Below are 15,376 nucleotides of genomic sequence, written 5' to 3' on the forward strand. Positions count from 1 at the left end.
TTGGAGTTTTTCTTTCTGGCAACTGAGAACTCATAGAAACACAGGGCATAAGGTTTGTGGTGCTCAACTCCAGTGAATGCTTACAAAGCCAGTTTATTTTTCTTCAGCTTCATTTCTGGAATGCCACGGAGGGGATAAAGACACAGAGCATCTGATCATGTTCTTTGATTCCCTCTGTATTCCCAGTCAGCTGTTCTCGTCTTCTAATTAACCCTGGCACAACAAAAAGAGCCAAGATTCCCATGCTTGGAGAAAAATAAAGGTACAAGAACAGCCACATATACTAGAGTTTCACTCACAGGAAATTCATGCACAGAGCAGAATTTTTGTATTTCTTTGTCCAACTTCTAGATGAAGCATTGGTGACCCACCTTCTCTCTCCTTTGTTTTAAAAATAGATAAAATGTTTTCACTTTGTTATGTGAATGAGTGAGAACGTCATTGTGTGCTCAGTCAAAGCTGAGAAGTCTCAGAAGTGAGATTTGAACTGATAGTGTCTTGGATGAGGATTTTCTCAGGCCAGGCTGATGGTTCCAGGGCCTCAGAAGTTGACAGAATTGGATCATCATTCACCTACGTGCTCAGAGTTCTGGGAGTTCATAGTCTTATGGAGCATGTTCTCACAGGAAATGGTTGGCCGATAGGAACAAAACCATCTGGTAATTTACCTAGAACCAACTGAAAAGGGCTGATGTGTTTTTATTCTGAAAAGCACCGGGCTCCAAATGAAGGGAACTGAAAACATGAACTCCCAACCCCTGCATGAGGCTTACTGGATGGATTCTGAAGCTGCTGCATCAGAGATGGGAACTTAGTGTGAAAATCTCCAAACTAGACACCAGCTCTGCGGCAGAAGGCCTGAGATCGAAGGTTTTCTAACAGCCCTACTCCTCCTTGTGTTCTTTAGCTTTCCTGCAGAGGGCTGGAGCTGGTGTTCATAGTACATCTCTCAGCTTGTTTCCTTATGTACTTTAGTATGCCATAGCCAAGTGACAGAAGGGTACGGGAAGGTAAGAACAGAAGATTAATGGGAGACAAGAGAGGGAAGTCAGAGCAGAAGTGGAAAGTTACTGGGACTGTCATCCACTGAGCAATGCTTTCTAATTGTCCACTGGAAACATAAGGTTTTGGAGAAGGAAGTGAGCAAGACGGGGCACAGGTGTTGCACTTGGGATCGGATGCACTGGAGAAGAGAGAGGAGCTGTATTCAATGTTAATTACAACCATACGAGGATGTATGTACTCTTTTCGTAGAGGAAGAAACTGGCTTGATCAAGGTCTCACAGTAGGTGGTCACATGCCAGTCACACATTATGAACCAGATCTCCTCCTGTACAATAGTTTGAAAACCACAAGGGTGTCCACATCAGCTGAGGTGGGAGTAAGGGCAAGGTGTCCTGCAGGCACTGAAAGCCAAAGACTCCATATCAGGATGCTGAGCACAAATTTCATATTGGTTGGGCATAAGGCAGGCCACACACTGTCTAGGGGACAGAATGCTGTGTGTCTTACTTTTCTATTGTTGTGAAGAGACACCATGATGAAGACAATGAAAAAAGAAAGCATTTAATTTGCAAGATCACAGTTCCAAGGGGTTTTAGTCTTTCAATATCATGGCAAGAAGCATCGTTGTAGGTAGGCAGGCAGGTATGGTGCTGGAGCAGCAGCTGAGAGTTTACATTCTGATTCACAAGCATGAGACAGAAAATGAGCTAACTGGGACCGGTATGAGCCTTTGAAACCTCAAAGCCCACCTACCTGCAGTGACACACCTCCTCCAACAAGGCCACACCTCCTACTTCATCCCAAGCAGTTCTGTGTACCAAGTATTCTAATATATCCTGTGTGTGTGTGTGTGTGTGTGTACATTCTCATTCAAACTACCACACCAAGTTTGTATTACGAATTTCCATAGGTGGAATGCAGTTTCTCCTGAATATTTTGCAAATGTATTTGGGTTATCATGATCCAAATCATCTATGCATGACCGAAATCATAGCTTCTTTTCATCAGTGTGTCAGGAGAATACATGAGATATTTTGACATTAAAAAAGGCTTATTTCCAAAGGTCTGGAGACCGTTTCCTCAAGGAAAGAAGGAAATATTTCAGTATACACCTTCCTCTGCTTATCTTTCTTCCTATATGATTCCTTCCTCCAGAGTCCACGAGTGACTTGTGAGAGCTGATTTGGTTAAAACTGCACCGATGGGTGCTGCTTCCAGGATTTCGAATCTTTCCTTAGCAGAAGATGGCGACTATAGAAATGACATGGTGCTTTCCAGGGAGGGGCATGCTTTCCAGGATACTTTTAAAAGTTCAGTCAAAACCATTCGTGTTATTTTTACTCACATTGATCCTTCGCACCGCCCCGGTGGGCGAGAAGGCCAGTATCTGGCTAATTTTGCCTAAGAGATCAAAATATTTTGTTAGCTATTTAAGACCTCTGGTTTTGTGGTCAAGTAATTTTTCTTTTTTTTTAATCTGAGGGCAAGAAGCCTCTGGATCGCCTTAGACCTCCAAACAGGACCTGTAAGTCCATTTTTACCCCCCCTTTTTTTGTTTGTTTTTTTTGTTTTTGTTTTTGTTTTTCGAGCCTTTCCTGGAACTCACTTGGTAGCCCAGGCTGGCCTCGAACTCACAGAAATCCGCCTGGCTCTGCCTCCGAGTGCTGGGATTAAAGGCGTGCGCCACCACCGCCCGGCCGTAAGTCCATTTTTAATAAGTGGACTAGCAAACACGGTCCTGGGGACAGTTTAAGTGGGTTTGGTAAAATAAGACCACAACACCCCTGTCTCCCTGGGGATCAGGACCCTCAACTCAGCCCTGTGACCTCTGGGTCTTCGTGGCTGCGGCAACGCTTGGAGTGGCCGGCAGGGGGCAGCAGAGGCTGTGCGAGTGGAGGCGCGGGGCGGTGCTGCGGACCGGCTTCCATGGTCCGCCCCGCTTTCTCTTCCGACTGGAGCGCGGCCACCCGGTCGGTGCTCAGCTTTTTCGGTCCCCTGGGGCTGGGCTCCACCGCGCACCCTTGGGGCCGGGTGACAGGGTCTCTTCCCCGTGGGCTGGCGGCTCTTCGAGGACCGGCACCTGGGGCGGGCGGTCCGCCTAGAAGTGTCGCCCGTCCTGGCAAATGCGGAGAAGGGAGGAAAGGTTTATTCCGCCCACGTCCTGCAAGCCCCGCTGCTGGACAGATTCTTGGTGTCCTATTCTGCTGGCTTGCCATTCCTCACCGCCCCCTTCTCTGGAATATTCTCCAACTCCCTGAGTTGGAAGTGATGGTGTGAAAAGGCGGAACCCCAAATCTCTGCTAGTTCCATTCTGCCTTGTACTCATCGGAACAGCTTTGGGGCTCTCTGGATTCAACCCACTTTAGGTTGAGTTTCTTGTTCTCCACTTGTTCAGAAAAAAAAAAAAAAAAAAGGCAACGTTTAAACATCTTCAACATTATGATTTTCATGAGCATTTGCTCTCTGCTCCAACTTCATCCACTGCAAAATTTGTTATCTCTCCCCATCCCTTCAAACCCCCACCTCCACCTGCTCCGAACTAGTTTTTCCCCTTTCTAAGAATTCGTTGGTGTTTAGAGCTAGGGAGATGGTTCAATGGTACATGCTCCACATTCTTAAAGACTGGAGTTCTGACCCCTAGATCTCACCTAAAAGCCAAACGTGATAAGTGCACAGTTGTAATACTGGAGTGCCCACTGGGAGATCAGAGACAGGAACAAGAGAACCCCTTCAAGGGAAGGGAGTTGGAGGGATGGCTTGCCTGGGGAATGCAGTGGAGGACAAAAAGATGCTTCCTCAAAATGGTGGAAGGGAAGGACAGATACCCAAGGTTGTCCTCTGACCTCCACCTACACTGGGGTTTGCACACACGAGACACCATCCCCTCCCCCTTCTCTGCCATCATACACACAACACATTAAGAAATAAAGAATTTATTATTTTTAGAGCAATTTCAGGTTCACAACAAAATTAAAAGGACACATATTTCCCATGTGCCCTCTGTCCCTGCACATCCCCACAGTGACCACCCTCCACTCCACATAGTGGCTCATGAACATCACACATCTACAGTTCATACCTATCTTAAGGCTCTTTCCTCGAGTTGTGGACCCCTATGGGTTTGGGTGAATGGACATGTGCCTATTATTACTATAGGAGCAATTTCACTGTCTAAAACATTCTCTGTTCACCAAATTTATATTTAACATAGATATCAAATCTACCAGGGAATAATTGTGAGGAGTGTGAATTAGTCAAAGTTCTGTGTGGCTCAGACCCATTGATGTGTTCCTCATCAATCAGATGCTTGTGTATTTGTTGCATTGTTCCTGGACGATGCTTTTCTAGATGTTTGTAAACTACGTTCCCGCACCTTCCCGCTTATGTGGCTTTATAACTGATGTTGGTAGCTGCTAACTCACGTCCTTCCATTCATTGTTTTTTCTCCAATTACCTTGGTTTTTCATGCCTGGAATAATCAAATCTGATTCCTAGATTAAAATCACTGCTTCCTTTTCAGGTTATATTGGAACTATACCGAACAGCTTCCCTAGGGCACTGCCACCCAGTAATATTGCAGAAATTAAATTATGTGCTAAAATCATTTAGCATCTCTAAAGCTAAAAGCTTTCCATGGCTCTATTAGTGAGTCCCACGCCTACCCTGTCTTCTGGGGCCAGAAAAGACTGTTTGTTTTCCCCCTTGGCAGGTCCAAATTCCATCTGTTTTCTCAGGCCTGCTCCCGATCCTACAGATTCCCAGTGTGTGACTCTGTCTCCTCAGATTTCCCTAGCGATGAGGTGTGGCATAGGTTTACAACCATGCTGCTTTGCCACAAAACCACTCCAAGGTGTCTTGATCCCCTCCCCAGCCTGAACCATCTGGGCCGCCCTCCTCTCCTGTGTGACCCCTTCTCTCCCCGTCATGACACCCAGACACGCAGGCTTCCTCACATCTCAGTGAGCTTCGATTTTACACATCTGGGACTTTCCACTCTGACCTGCTTGCCCGACCTGTTCCTGTGTTCTTGTTCCTAACACCTTACTTTCACAGATGAATGCCTTGTTACCACAGAGGCTTCTTGTCTGGGGAATCTATTGCTCACCCCAGACTAGATCAGTCACCTTTGTGGTTGATCCTTTATCACAGTGTGTGTCCCAGCTCAACTTGATAAACCTGTCCAATCACTCAATTAAAACATAACTCTCCCATTAGAAATGAGAAAAAAGGGGTGGGGCTTATGACTGTTCTGTTCAATATTTTGACCTCCAACTCCTAAGCTAGTGTGCATTCTACAGAAAATGCTCTGTAATTACTTTGTGGGTGAATGCACACACAAAACAGGAATGCTTCAGCCTGAAGGGCTCTGGGCCACTCAGTGGTGCCAGGCATAGAGGTATTCTGTAACTATCTCTGTGGGTCTCAGACTAAGCATCTAAATATTTAGTCATAGATGGGAGAGGGGCTCACAGGACCCTGCCCCACAAAGGGGAACTAATGGCAGACCAGGGCTACAGAGGAGAGAAACTAATTCATTGACTTCAGTTACCCATGCTCCCGAGGATAACTCCACACTCCTATCAGCACATGGGGCTCTGGTTACACTGGTTAAGCCTAGCTGATAACAAAGTCAAAAATAAATCCCGCAAAAAGACAGGAATGACGGGTGGAGACTTGGTGGGAGGAAAGGGCCTGGCATGGATTAGAGGAGGCCGGAAGAGGGTGTTGGGCCAATGTCAGCAGAATGTATTAAATACAGGTGTGAAATCATCAAAGAATACATTAATTAAAAAGTTTTTGTGGTTCTTCTCATTCTGTTCTGTAGGAAATTACAACAAAGAACACCATATAGTTTATGAGTGTGCCCATGCCCTGAAATGATATTCCTGGCCACTGAAGACAGTCACTGGGCCTTCTTGCTGCCCCATACCTGATTTGGCAGATGTGGGAGCTATAATAACAGGATACTGCTTAAATACAATCAAAGGTGTCCTTCACTTGCTGATAATATTATCTTATCAAAACTTTTTTTGGGGATTCTGAAATGTTCCTTCCGATTTGGCTATGGTGTGTGTGTGTGTGGGGGGGGAAGCATGGCTTGGTGAAGTTAGCATCAAGCTGGAAAATCAGAGTCTGGAACTTTATCATTTTCAGTTCCAAAGTGGGGCAGCCAGTGCTGCTTCATTAGCAATTGGCACAGATGGGTGAGACCTAACATCTGGTCCTTCATGGAAAATTCCTGTATGCACAGAGCTGAGAAAAGACTGTCATTACATTATTAAAGGGACCAGAATTAGTTCCCTTTCTCTGTGTCTCCTAGTCTGGCCATTGATAAATGACAACATTGTCCTTATAATGTCAAGTGATCAGAAGGGAAGATGAGAAATGCCTGGCTGGTTGCCACTGGCAACATGATGTATTAGAGAGCATGCAGGGTGGGAGGCAAGAAGTGGTGGGCCCCCTGCTGTCCTGATGAGAACATTTATCACTGGCAGATTTGGTGATCCAGCCTCTGCTACTCTCTTTGCGTGATGCAGGTAAAGTGACCACCCAGATTCTGTCTCTAAACTGAAGGGCAACATGACCCATATCAACCCCCACTGCAGTAATAGTTATAGGGTGAACTTAGGTAAACAGCATTTAGGTTCCTAGAGCTAAGGGCTGATGCAAATTTGTATCTTCCTATGGTTGTTAGATGCACAACTTTAACAGTTGTCTATAAACATTAGTACCAATTATTAGCTGAGAAGGATCAGCTGTATAAGGGTTCTTGATGGGGTTCTGGGGTCTGGAGGGCAGCAAGGGTAGATGATCCAGGCCAGCAAGTTTATTAACTGTACAGTTCTTTTTATAACTCGTGTGTGTGTGTGTGTGTGTGTGTGTGTGTGTGTGTGTGTGTGTGTGAAAGAGAGAGAGAGAGAGAGAGAGAGAGAGAGAGAGAGAGAGACAGAGAGAGAGACAGAGAGAGACAGAGAGAGAGAGACAGAGAGAGAGAGACAGAGAGAGACAGAGACAGAGAGAGACAGAGACAGAGAGAGACAGAGACAGAGAGAGATTAGTAAACAGCATCAGACAGCAGAATTATATGGGGCTCAAGCTATCTCAAGTTCACCTTCAGCAAGGTGAATTCTGGGATGGCAAACAGCATTTCACATCTCAGCAACTGGAACACTGGACCACATTCAATGGGAGAAATGTCAAGTGCAAATCCTGGACTACAGTACCGCAGCCCCTGGTGCCAGTCCATAGCTGAGAGGCAAAACTCCCACATCCAATCAGGCCTCTGGGAAGTCTCTATTCGAGTCTAAACATCAACCATTAGCCACATGTCAATTAAATTCTTTAGAGACCTTCCTCCCACCAGGGTGGGTGAGACAGGTACTGAGGAAGAAGTTCTGTCAAGGATAGCAGGGAGTAGCAAAGCTCCTGTTGGCTTCTAGAATGCTGGACATTTACACACTAAGTCTGATGATCCCTGGAAAGCAAGGCATTCTGGGTGCTCGGGCAGGGCGAGGGACTAACAAGTCTCCACAGGAAGACACTGAAGACAAATTTATCAGTATCACAGTCTTGACTTTGCATTGGGCATTTAGACTTTAAAACTAATTAAATCGATTTGTCATCTTTTGTGGAATAGGTAAATGGTATTGAAAATGCTAGTTAGCCTAGAGGACATTTGCGTCATGAAAAAACCAGGCAGTAGGCCACATAAAATGTGTAGGCGATTCATTACATTACAGCAAGTTAAATGCCTGTAAGTAAGTGGCGAGGCTCCAAGCATTTCTGTGACTGCCTCTGCCTTCTGCCGGATTGTAGTATACATCTTCACTCTATACTCATGGGAGAGATCATGTCTCCATCAGGATTTTCTCCAACACTTTGTTCCTGCAAATGAATACTTGGCTTAGTCATCAGTATACTATGTTGGGCAAAGAACACATGTTCTGCCCACATTTCAAGGGCCCGAGTGATTTCTTCTTTCAAGGAGCTATTTTCTTACCTGCAGATTTGGCCTCCCTCTCCACAGAGTAATGCACCAGAATGCATGACAGGTGGTCAGTAACAGTTGACCCAGGACTTGACTAGCATGAGTGGGCAACTTTCCAAGGTGATGGTGTGCTGGGTCTAACAGGCTCTCTCTAAAGAATTTCAGCTGAAGATGGGAAAGGGCCAGGTAGCTGGGATACCCATGAGAAGCCTGTAAAATCATGAAACAAGACAAGTCACAGACAAGCAGACACTTGAGCAGGTAAGCACCGTGGAATTGGGGAGAACATAGAAGAATGGGCAGGTTGTTGGCTAGTAGCAGCAGATGGTGAGCTGACTCTGTCTTGGCAAAGGGTAACTCAGATAATGCAATGACTGGCGCTCAGAGACTTATCTTAGAAGTTATCTATGACACTCATGTCCCTGCAGTCATTGCCCTGTCCCTTCCCTTAGAGCTCAGGGGAAGGGAGGGGGCTTACCCAACAAATGCCTGATGTACAGGTACGTGCCTGGATTTTGTACATGTGTTTCATTTTCTTCAGTTCTCTCAGGCGCTCTGGGGCTCTTCCCTCTCTTCCTTTGTCCCTTCTTTACAACTGACTTTGTTCCTCATGTCCTCTGCAAGGGAATGTTCACGACCCAGGACAAAGTGGTAATGAGGACAGTGAAAGGCTAGTGCACAGTGAGCATTGGTTAGACCAGCCTTCTGGCCATCGAGGGGGTCCTGTAGACTATGCCACACCAACTTTGACTGAAGAAATGATAATTTAGCTTAAATATTAGGTCACTGTTCAGCTTAGACTGCTCTCCCTCCCTCCTTCCCTTCTTCTCTGTCTCTCTCTCTCTGTCTGTCTCTCTGTCTGTCTGTCTGTCTGTCTCTCTCTCTCTCACACACCCCCTCTCTCACCACACTGCTGAGGATGACCTTGATTGAACTCCTGGTCCTCTTGCCTGTACCTCCCATGGGAAGGATTACAAGAGTGCACCATGCCTGGCTTCTTTCACACGTCTGCAAAAGGAAACTGAGTGCTCCCCATTCTGTCTTTGGTTTCCCTCCAGCCCCAGTGGGGATGTTGCTTATGCAGCTTCCCTCATGCACGTGAAGGTCATATGGTGGGGGACATCAGAATAATGACACAGGAGGAAGAAGAGTCCTCAGATAACCGGGAAGCACAGACCACAGGCACACGGGGTCTATCTGTAGTGACATGGGCAGAGCACAACTAGCATCAGCCATGGCACAGTCTTGTGTTCTGGTTTTTCTGTTCCCACAACAGGCTACCCTCTCACTAACACACCACGGCAGACATTCACTAGATGATTGCTGTACCAGAATCCATGCAGAGTTCTGAACAAATGTTATATCACTTTGTTCCATAGCAATCTTCTTGAGTAGGTGTTGTCGCCCATTTTACAGATGTGCAAGTGAGCTTCGAAAGATTAAGGGTCTTGCACAAGACTGCATGGCTGTATAGGGCAGGAGGATTTGAATGAAGCCCCAAGTGTCTTACAACACATTTTCCTAGGCTGACCATTTGATACTGGATAGCCAATTTGCATGCTCTTCCCTGGGAAGATGATTTTTCCTGCTCTTCGCATCCCTCAGTTGTCCAGAGTCCTTTGTGTAGGGTTGAGGCCTCCTGGGCTTTCCCTCATCCACCTTAGTGTGTCTAGTGTTGCCTTGTTCTGCCCATGTTTGGGAAGTCATGTGGGTGAGATTTCTGAGTGTCGTTTCTGACTTTATTATCAGACCAGAATCATATATAAAAGTAACATAATATAGACTGAGTAGGTTGTATTTAGGGATACATACATACATTCATATATGTATATAACAACAATGAATGCCTGAAGAGACTATGAATTTGAAACAGAGAAAGGAAGGATAGATGGGAGATTCTGGAGGGAGGAATGGGAAGGGGGAGAATGATGTATTTATATTAAACTCTCAAAAAAATAAAAGAACAACAATAATAATGTTTTTTTCAATAGCAGTCTCCTGATGTCTCTTTCTTCTTTTTTATTTTCTTGAAAATTTTCTATATAGAGCATTTACATTATTTCCATTCCCCCTTTCCCTTCCATCCTTCCCATGTCCCTCAATCCTCACTCTCAACTTTATTATAACATATAATAAAATAATATACATTATATATATGACTGAGTCCATTTAGGGTTGCTCTTATGTACACATACTTAGGGCTGAACACTTGGAGTGTGGCTACGTCCTTTCCTAACAGATTTTCCAGAGGACTTCAGTAGCCAGGGCTGTCTTGTGACCACTTCTAGCAGCTGGGGATTCTGGGGTGCTGAGAACATTAACTATGGCACATTACAGGGCAAAACCATGGAGGGAGGCAACAGCAGCTTGTGCTCAGATGGCTCCCCCACCCTCCAGAGCCATAGCTCCTGAAATTAATTTCTCTTCTCTCTCCCCTTTCGTGCTTTTGGCTAGGTGAGAAGCCTGGGAACGAGCTGGAGGAGGTGAAGCTACAGAATGCCAGCAAGCAGATTGTACAGAATGCCATCCTGCAAGCTGTGCAGCAAGTCTCCCAGGAGAGCCTGCGGAGGGACAGACCCAGTGACAGCCGGGCCCGGGGCCAGCTGGGAGGGCGAGAGCTGACCAAGAAGCACGAAAAGAAGTAATGGGTGCTGGGTCTGGCTCTTGTCACATGCTTGGTTTCTGCCTTTCCCGTTAGCATAGGACGTGTCACCAAAATGCTGCCAATAAGCAGACCAAAGTGTCACGGATGCCTACCAGTAGGATGAGTTCACACCGGTCTTTGCGACAAGCTATGGTTTGCAAACCTGCGTTAGAGACTCTTCATATCTACGGGAGACCCTGGAAGCAGCTGAGCCAGATATGGCACCCACACTGTAAAAGTCATTTTGTAACACAACCTATTTTTCAAGTTCTTTAAAAAAAAAAAAAAAAGAATTCTACATCTTGTTTATTTATGCATTCTCTATTAATTCTACCAGCAGTCTTTATTGCCCTTCTGAGTCACTGAGTGCAGTTCTGTGTTCTTCATAAATATTAAAGGGTGAACTAGAAAGATGAAGGGGTCGAGTTTTAGCCCTGTTCAAATGCAGACTTGGTGGCTTTTATGAGGAGAGTTGAGGTTCAAGGTCAAACTGAGCAGAGCAGATTCCAAGACCCAGCCCTGTACTAGAGCTTATGTTTATGTTATTCCAAGAAAGGGATGTGTTTATGCCTTGTGAGAACTCAGTCTTTTTATCTCCATGCTCTGAGTCGTTCACAGTTGGTGTTTACCTTCTGTGCAGAGATCCGGTGGGGACAGCACGGATATCTTTTCTTAACTCAAGATTAAAAGAGATGACTGAGTCTGCATACATGAGTTTCGGATGACTCAGTTCTTTGGCAGTCTAAAGGGAACAGCGCATACTCTGAGCCTCTAAGCTGTTCCCCATCCTGGAATTACCTACCCTCAAGCCTGGAGAGGGCAACCTCCTTGGCTGGGAGTCCGGGTCCTGTCACCGCCACGCTGTCACCCAGCTCTGCATCTTCTTCACGAGTCCCTTACTGATAGACTTTCCTTCTCCTGTGGAAAAAATCAGCATGACTTTATTTTTTTTTTAACATTATGAAAATCATAAGGTCAGGAATAAGTACTGTATATAGATGTGTGAAACTGTTTTGTTTTTACTTCTCTGAGGCATGTGAACAGAATGAGAAGGGGCAGTAGGCTGAGGGCATTTGGAGAGAGGTGTGTTTATGTGTGCCAACACAGCCATTTCCATCTAACTAATAACCTCCTGCTGCTCCTGCGTGGACAACAGATGTCTCTCTTGAGTCTTTTAGAGCCCTGCTTGCTGTGCTTCATGAAAACCACTGAGTTGGTGCTACTGGGGACAGAGGAAGAATTCAACCTTGCTTAAAACCTTTCAGGCTACAGAGTACCAGTGTCTACAGCGACATGCTTTCTAAAAGCAAAGTGTTGTTAGTGTTTAAACACCACCAAAATTCCACTATTCCATGCTGTGTGTAGCCAGGAATATTACAGATAACAATAAATGGGAAAACCATTCATTTTTTATCATATTAGATAATATTTGGTGATGCATAGATGGAACAAATTAATTCAGGGAGAAAATTCATGAGGGACCAAAGAGAGTGTTTAAATTTAGATATTGTTTATTCATTAATTTTTTTTTAAAAGCAGAACTCATGGTAACTAAACAATGAACTCAAGTCAACCTAAAAATCATATGGCTGAATTTATGGCAGTTTTGTAGCACAGGCAATGAGAATAAGTGTATTTGGGGAAATCACTCAGATATGCCCACAAATAAGAAACAAACCCAGTTCTTGTAGTTTGCAGGTGACCTGCCACTGTGTCTCTGCTAAGACATCTAACTATAACCAACCCTGTTTTTCTGTCAAATGGCAGAAAAGTAAATGTTTTACCTTTCTTCTCCAGTGTGTCTGTACTACTAAACTAGGGATCTGGGAAGTATTATTGATTTCTGTATCTAAATGCTATTTATGAATAAATTGTATCTCATTTTGAAATATGTATCCATGTTAAGCAGTTTTCTGCATGCTCTTCTTTGACTCATATTATGTGTGGCTCTTACCTGCATGAAAGGTTTTGCAGAGGAATGTGTCTTCAAACTCTTCCCTACCACAGGCAGAGTAGGTAGTTATTTAATGTTCTTTACCTTGACTAATGATAGCTTTGACTATGGAGAAGAAGTGTACTTATTCTTTTTTTTTCTTTAAGACAAGGTTTCTCTGTGTAGCCCTGACTGCCCTGGAACTCTGTAGAGTAGGCTGGCCTCGAACTCACAGAGATCCACCTGCCTCTGCCCCCACCCCCTAGTACTGGGATTAAAGGCATGCACCACACTGCCTGTCAAGAAATGCACTAAGAAGTGGATAGCAAAGGTAAAGAGATCTGGCTTGTCAAGTGTTCATTACAATTTTCCTGGGGGTGGACATTCCTAAGCACAGAATAGTGATGCTGATTTCTGAGAGGACAGAGGGAAGCGGAGTTACCAGAGCCTTCAAGGGTATGTGTGTTATGAAGCGATCTATGGCAATCCAGTCATAAAAATCAACGTGGCTGTTGTACTCTAACTTCACCATCCATACAATAATATGGCTATTGGGTTTCACAATGGGGCTAAGGGGCTTGATGTTGCACAGTCAAGCAATGATTTCCACTTGGTTACCATCATAAGCCAATACTCAGCTCTGTTTTCAGAATTGTGGGAACATTTATTTAATGTCTTTTATGACCTGGATTTACTCCACACAGGAGTTTTCCAGCTCTGTGTGTTCAGCTGTTCAACACCCCCATCCCCCAGCTTGCCTAGCTCTAGGACAGAGCTAAAGAAAGAAATCCTTTCATATGGCTTTGCTTTTCTGTAAGCATCTCTTCAGTACAAACATTTTTGCAAATAGACACAGAACAACTTACTAGTTTCCCGGGCTTCATTCTGCATGACCCCTGTCCCCACTTCTTTAAAACATTCAGTTGCTTCGGTTTTTTTTTTTTCATTATGGGATTTCAGGTTGCTAATACATGAAGGAGATATTTTAAAATCATTGAATTTGTGCGGTTCAATGAACAAGCACCTGGCTGGTTTTCAAGGTGGTTTTACGACATCTGTGATAAAATAATACAGAAGAAGGGAACTATGGATTTATCAATTGGAATAGTTATTACAGAAAATGAAATCCCTGACAAAGGTAACTCATTGAACACCTGTAGTGCCCACACAGATGGAAAGAACCGGTATTTGAGCAAATTCCTCCTATAAGAGAACTTGGCAATAGAAACGTCTTCTCTCTTGAGTTGGCAATGTTTTCAGAAATGTATGACCACCTGTTATCTAGTTTATCTACCTTCCACAACCTCACAATAAGATTCAGGAAGAGAAAGACTTTTACGAGGTCTGAGGGGGATTAATATAAGTGGGAGAAGTGAACATTACTGGTCTTGAGAAAGCAGAGACCACCGAGCTCAAACTGAATATTTGAATCAGTTAAAACCCACATTTTAGAAATATCTATGTTAAGATGGAAGAGTAAGAGAGTTTTACAGAATACTTTTCTGAATAAATAAATGAAAACCAAGATAACAAAGGGACAGCAAAACTATTTGCCAGTGGAAGAAGCCCAATGCCATTAACCTTGAACAATGGCAGCTGAAATCAGTCAGCTGTATGTTACTGTGATGAAATACTCAAGGCAATTAAGTTCTAAGGACAAAACGTTGATTTAACTTATTGTTTCAGAGATTCCATTTCAAGACTGGGTGTCACATGGCTTTGGGATCCTGCCAATGGTGGCATGCTGTGACAAGAGCTTGAGATCTAGTACACCAATGACTCTGATCCAGGGAGCAGAGGCACACTGGCAGACCAAGGTTTCATAGCCTCCTTTAAGGGATTGTTCCTGATGACCCAAATACTTCCCACAAGGTTCCACTTCCTAAAGACTCTACCATCTTCTGGTAACATCACCCTGAGGACCAAACCTTTACTGCATTGACTTTTTTAGACATTCATCAGAACCATACTGTTATAGAAACAGGAAACTGTAGAGAGCAAAGTAGAAGATCATACTAGAGGATAGGAAGTGCATCCATTTTCCTGTCTTTGTTAGAAAACATATCTGTTTGTATACAGTATCCCGAGTCTGATGTGAAGACATTAGGGTACTTTTGCCCTTTATTCTTGTTACAGTGTCATAGAAAAGATCACTGGGAAGAAATATGTGAAGCAGAATAGACTGCTTTCAGGCAAAAGTGGCAAACTCATCTAACAAAAAGGAAAAATGAAAAAAAAAGAGAAGGACATAGGTATATTTCTAGAATAGATGATATGCTAGAAAAATATACACAAGATGATCAATAGCAATACTACCAGAATATAAAAAAAAAATTCTTGAAACTTGTGGGCTGAGATGGTCAGAGACTAATTTCCAGACTGGAATCAGGTGTCTTTGGAATGATGTTCAATGCCCCAATACAAGAGTGAAAGTCAATCAAAGAACTGTAGGGGAAGGACAGGGTGAAGTTAGTCATTATTCACAGCTAGGATTTCACTTTATAATAAAAGCAAACATGAAAAGTCTTAGTGATCACTGTGCTCATGATTCTCTGTGCAAACAAATTTCTCACTATGAATATGAAGCTGACAAATGACAAATGGAAACCAATGTGTAAAGAATGGCATGGTGGTTTGAATAAGTTTGGCCTCCATAGACTCTTGTGTTTGAATGGTTCGTCCATAGAGAGTGGCACTATTAGGGGGTATGGTCTTACTGGAGTAATGCTTGTGGGAGGAAGTGTGTCACTGTTGGGGCAGGCTTTGAGGTCCCATATACTCAAGGTCTACCCAGTGTGGAACACAA

At 44.1% G+C, this 15,376-nt stretch overlaps 1 protein-coding gene across 1 annotated transcript in view; it reads left to right on the forward strand.

The window, feature by feature from the left end:
- Positions 1 to 12,542, forward strand: part of Akain1 (A-kinase anchor inhibitor 1) — a 40,678-nt gene extending 28,136 nt beyond the window's left edge. Inside the window, exon 2 of the mRNA XM_036172722.1 lies at positions 10,448 to 12,542. Within this exon, the coding sequence (XP_036028615.1) occupies positions 10,448 to 10,638 (191 nt within the window). The 3' untranslated portion in view covers positions 10,639 to 12,542. The remainder of the gene's footprint in view (positions 1 to 10,447) is intronic.
- Positions 12,543 to 15,376: the final 2,834 nt, after the last annotated feature.

This window comes from Onychomys torridus, chromosome 23 (genome assembly GCF_903995425.1).
Source record: "Onychomys torridus chromosome 23, mOncTor1.1, whole genome shotgun sequence".
Lineage (NCBI taxonomy): Eukaryota > Metazoa > Chordata > Mammalia > Rodentia > Cricetidae > Onychomys > Onychomys torridus.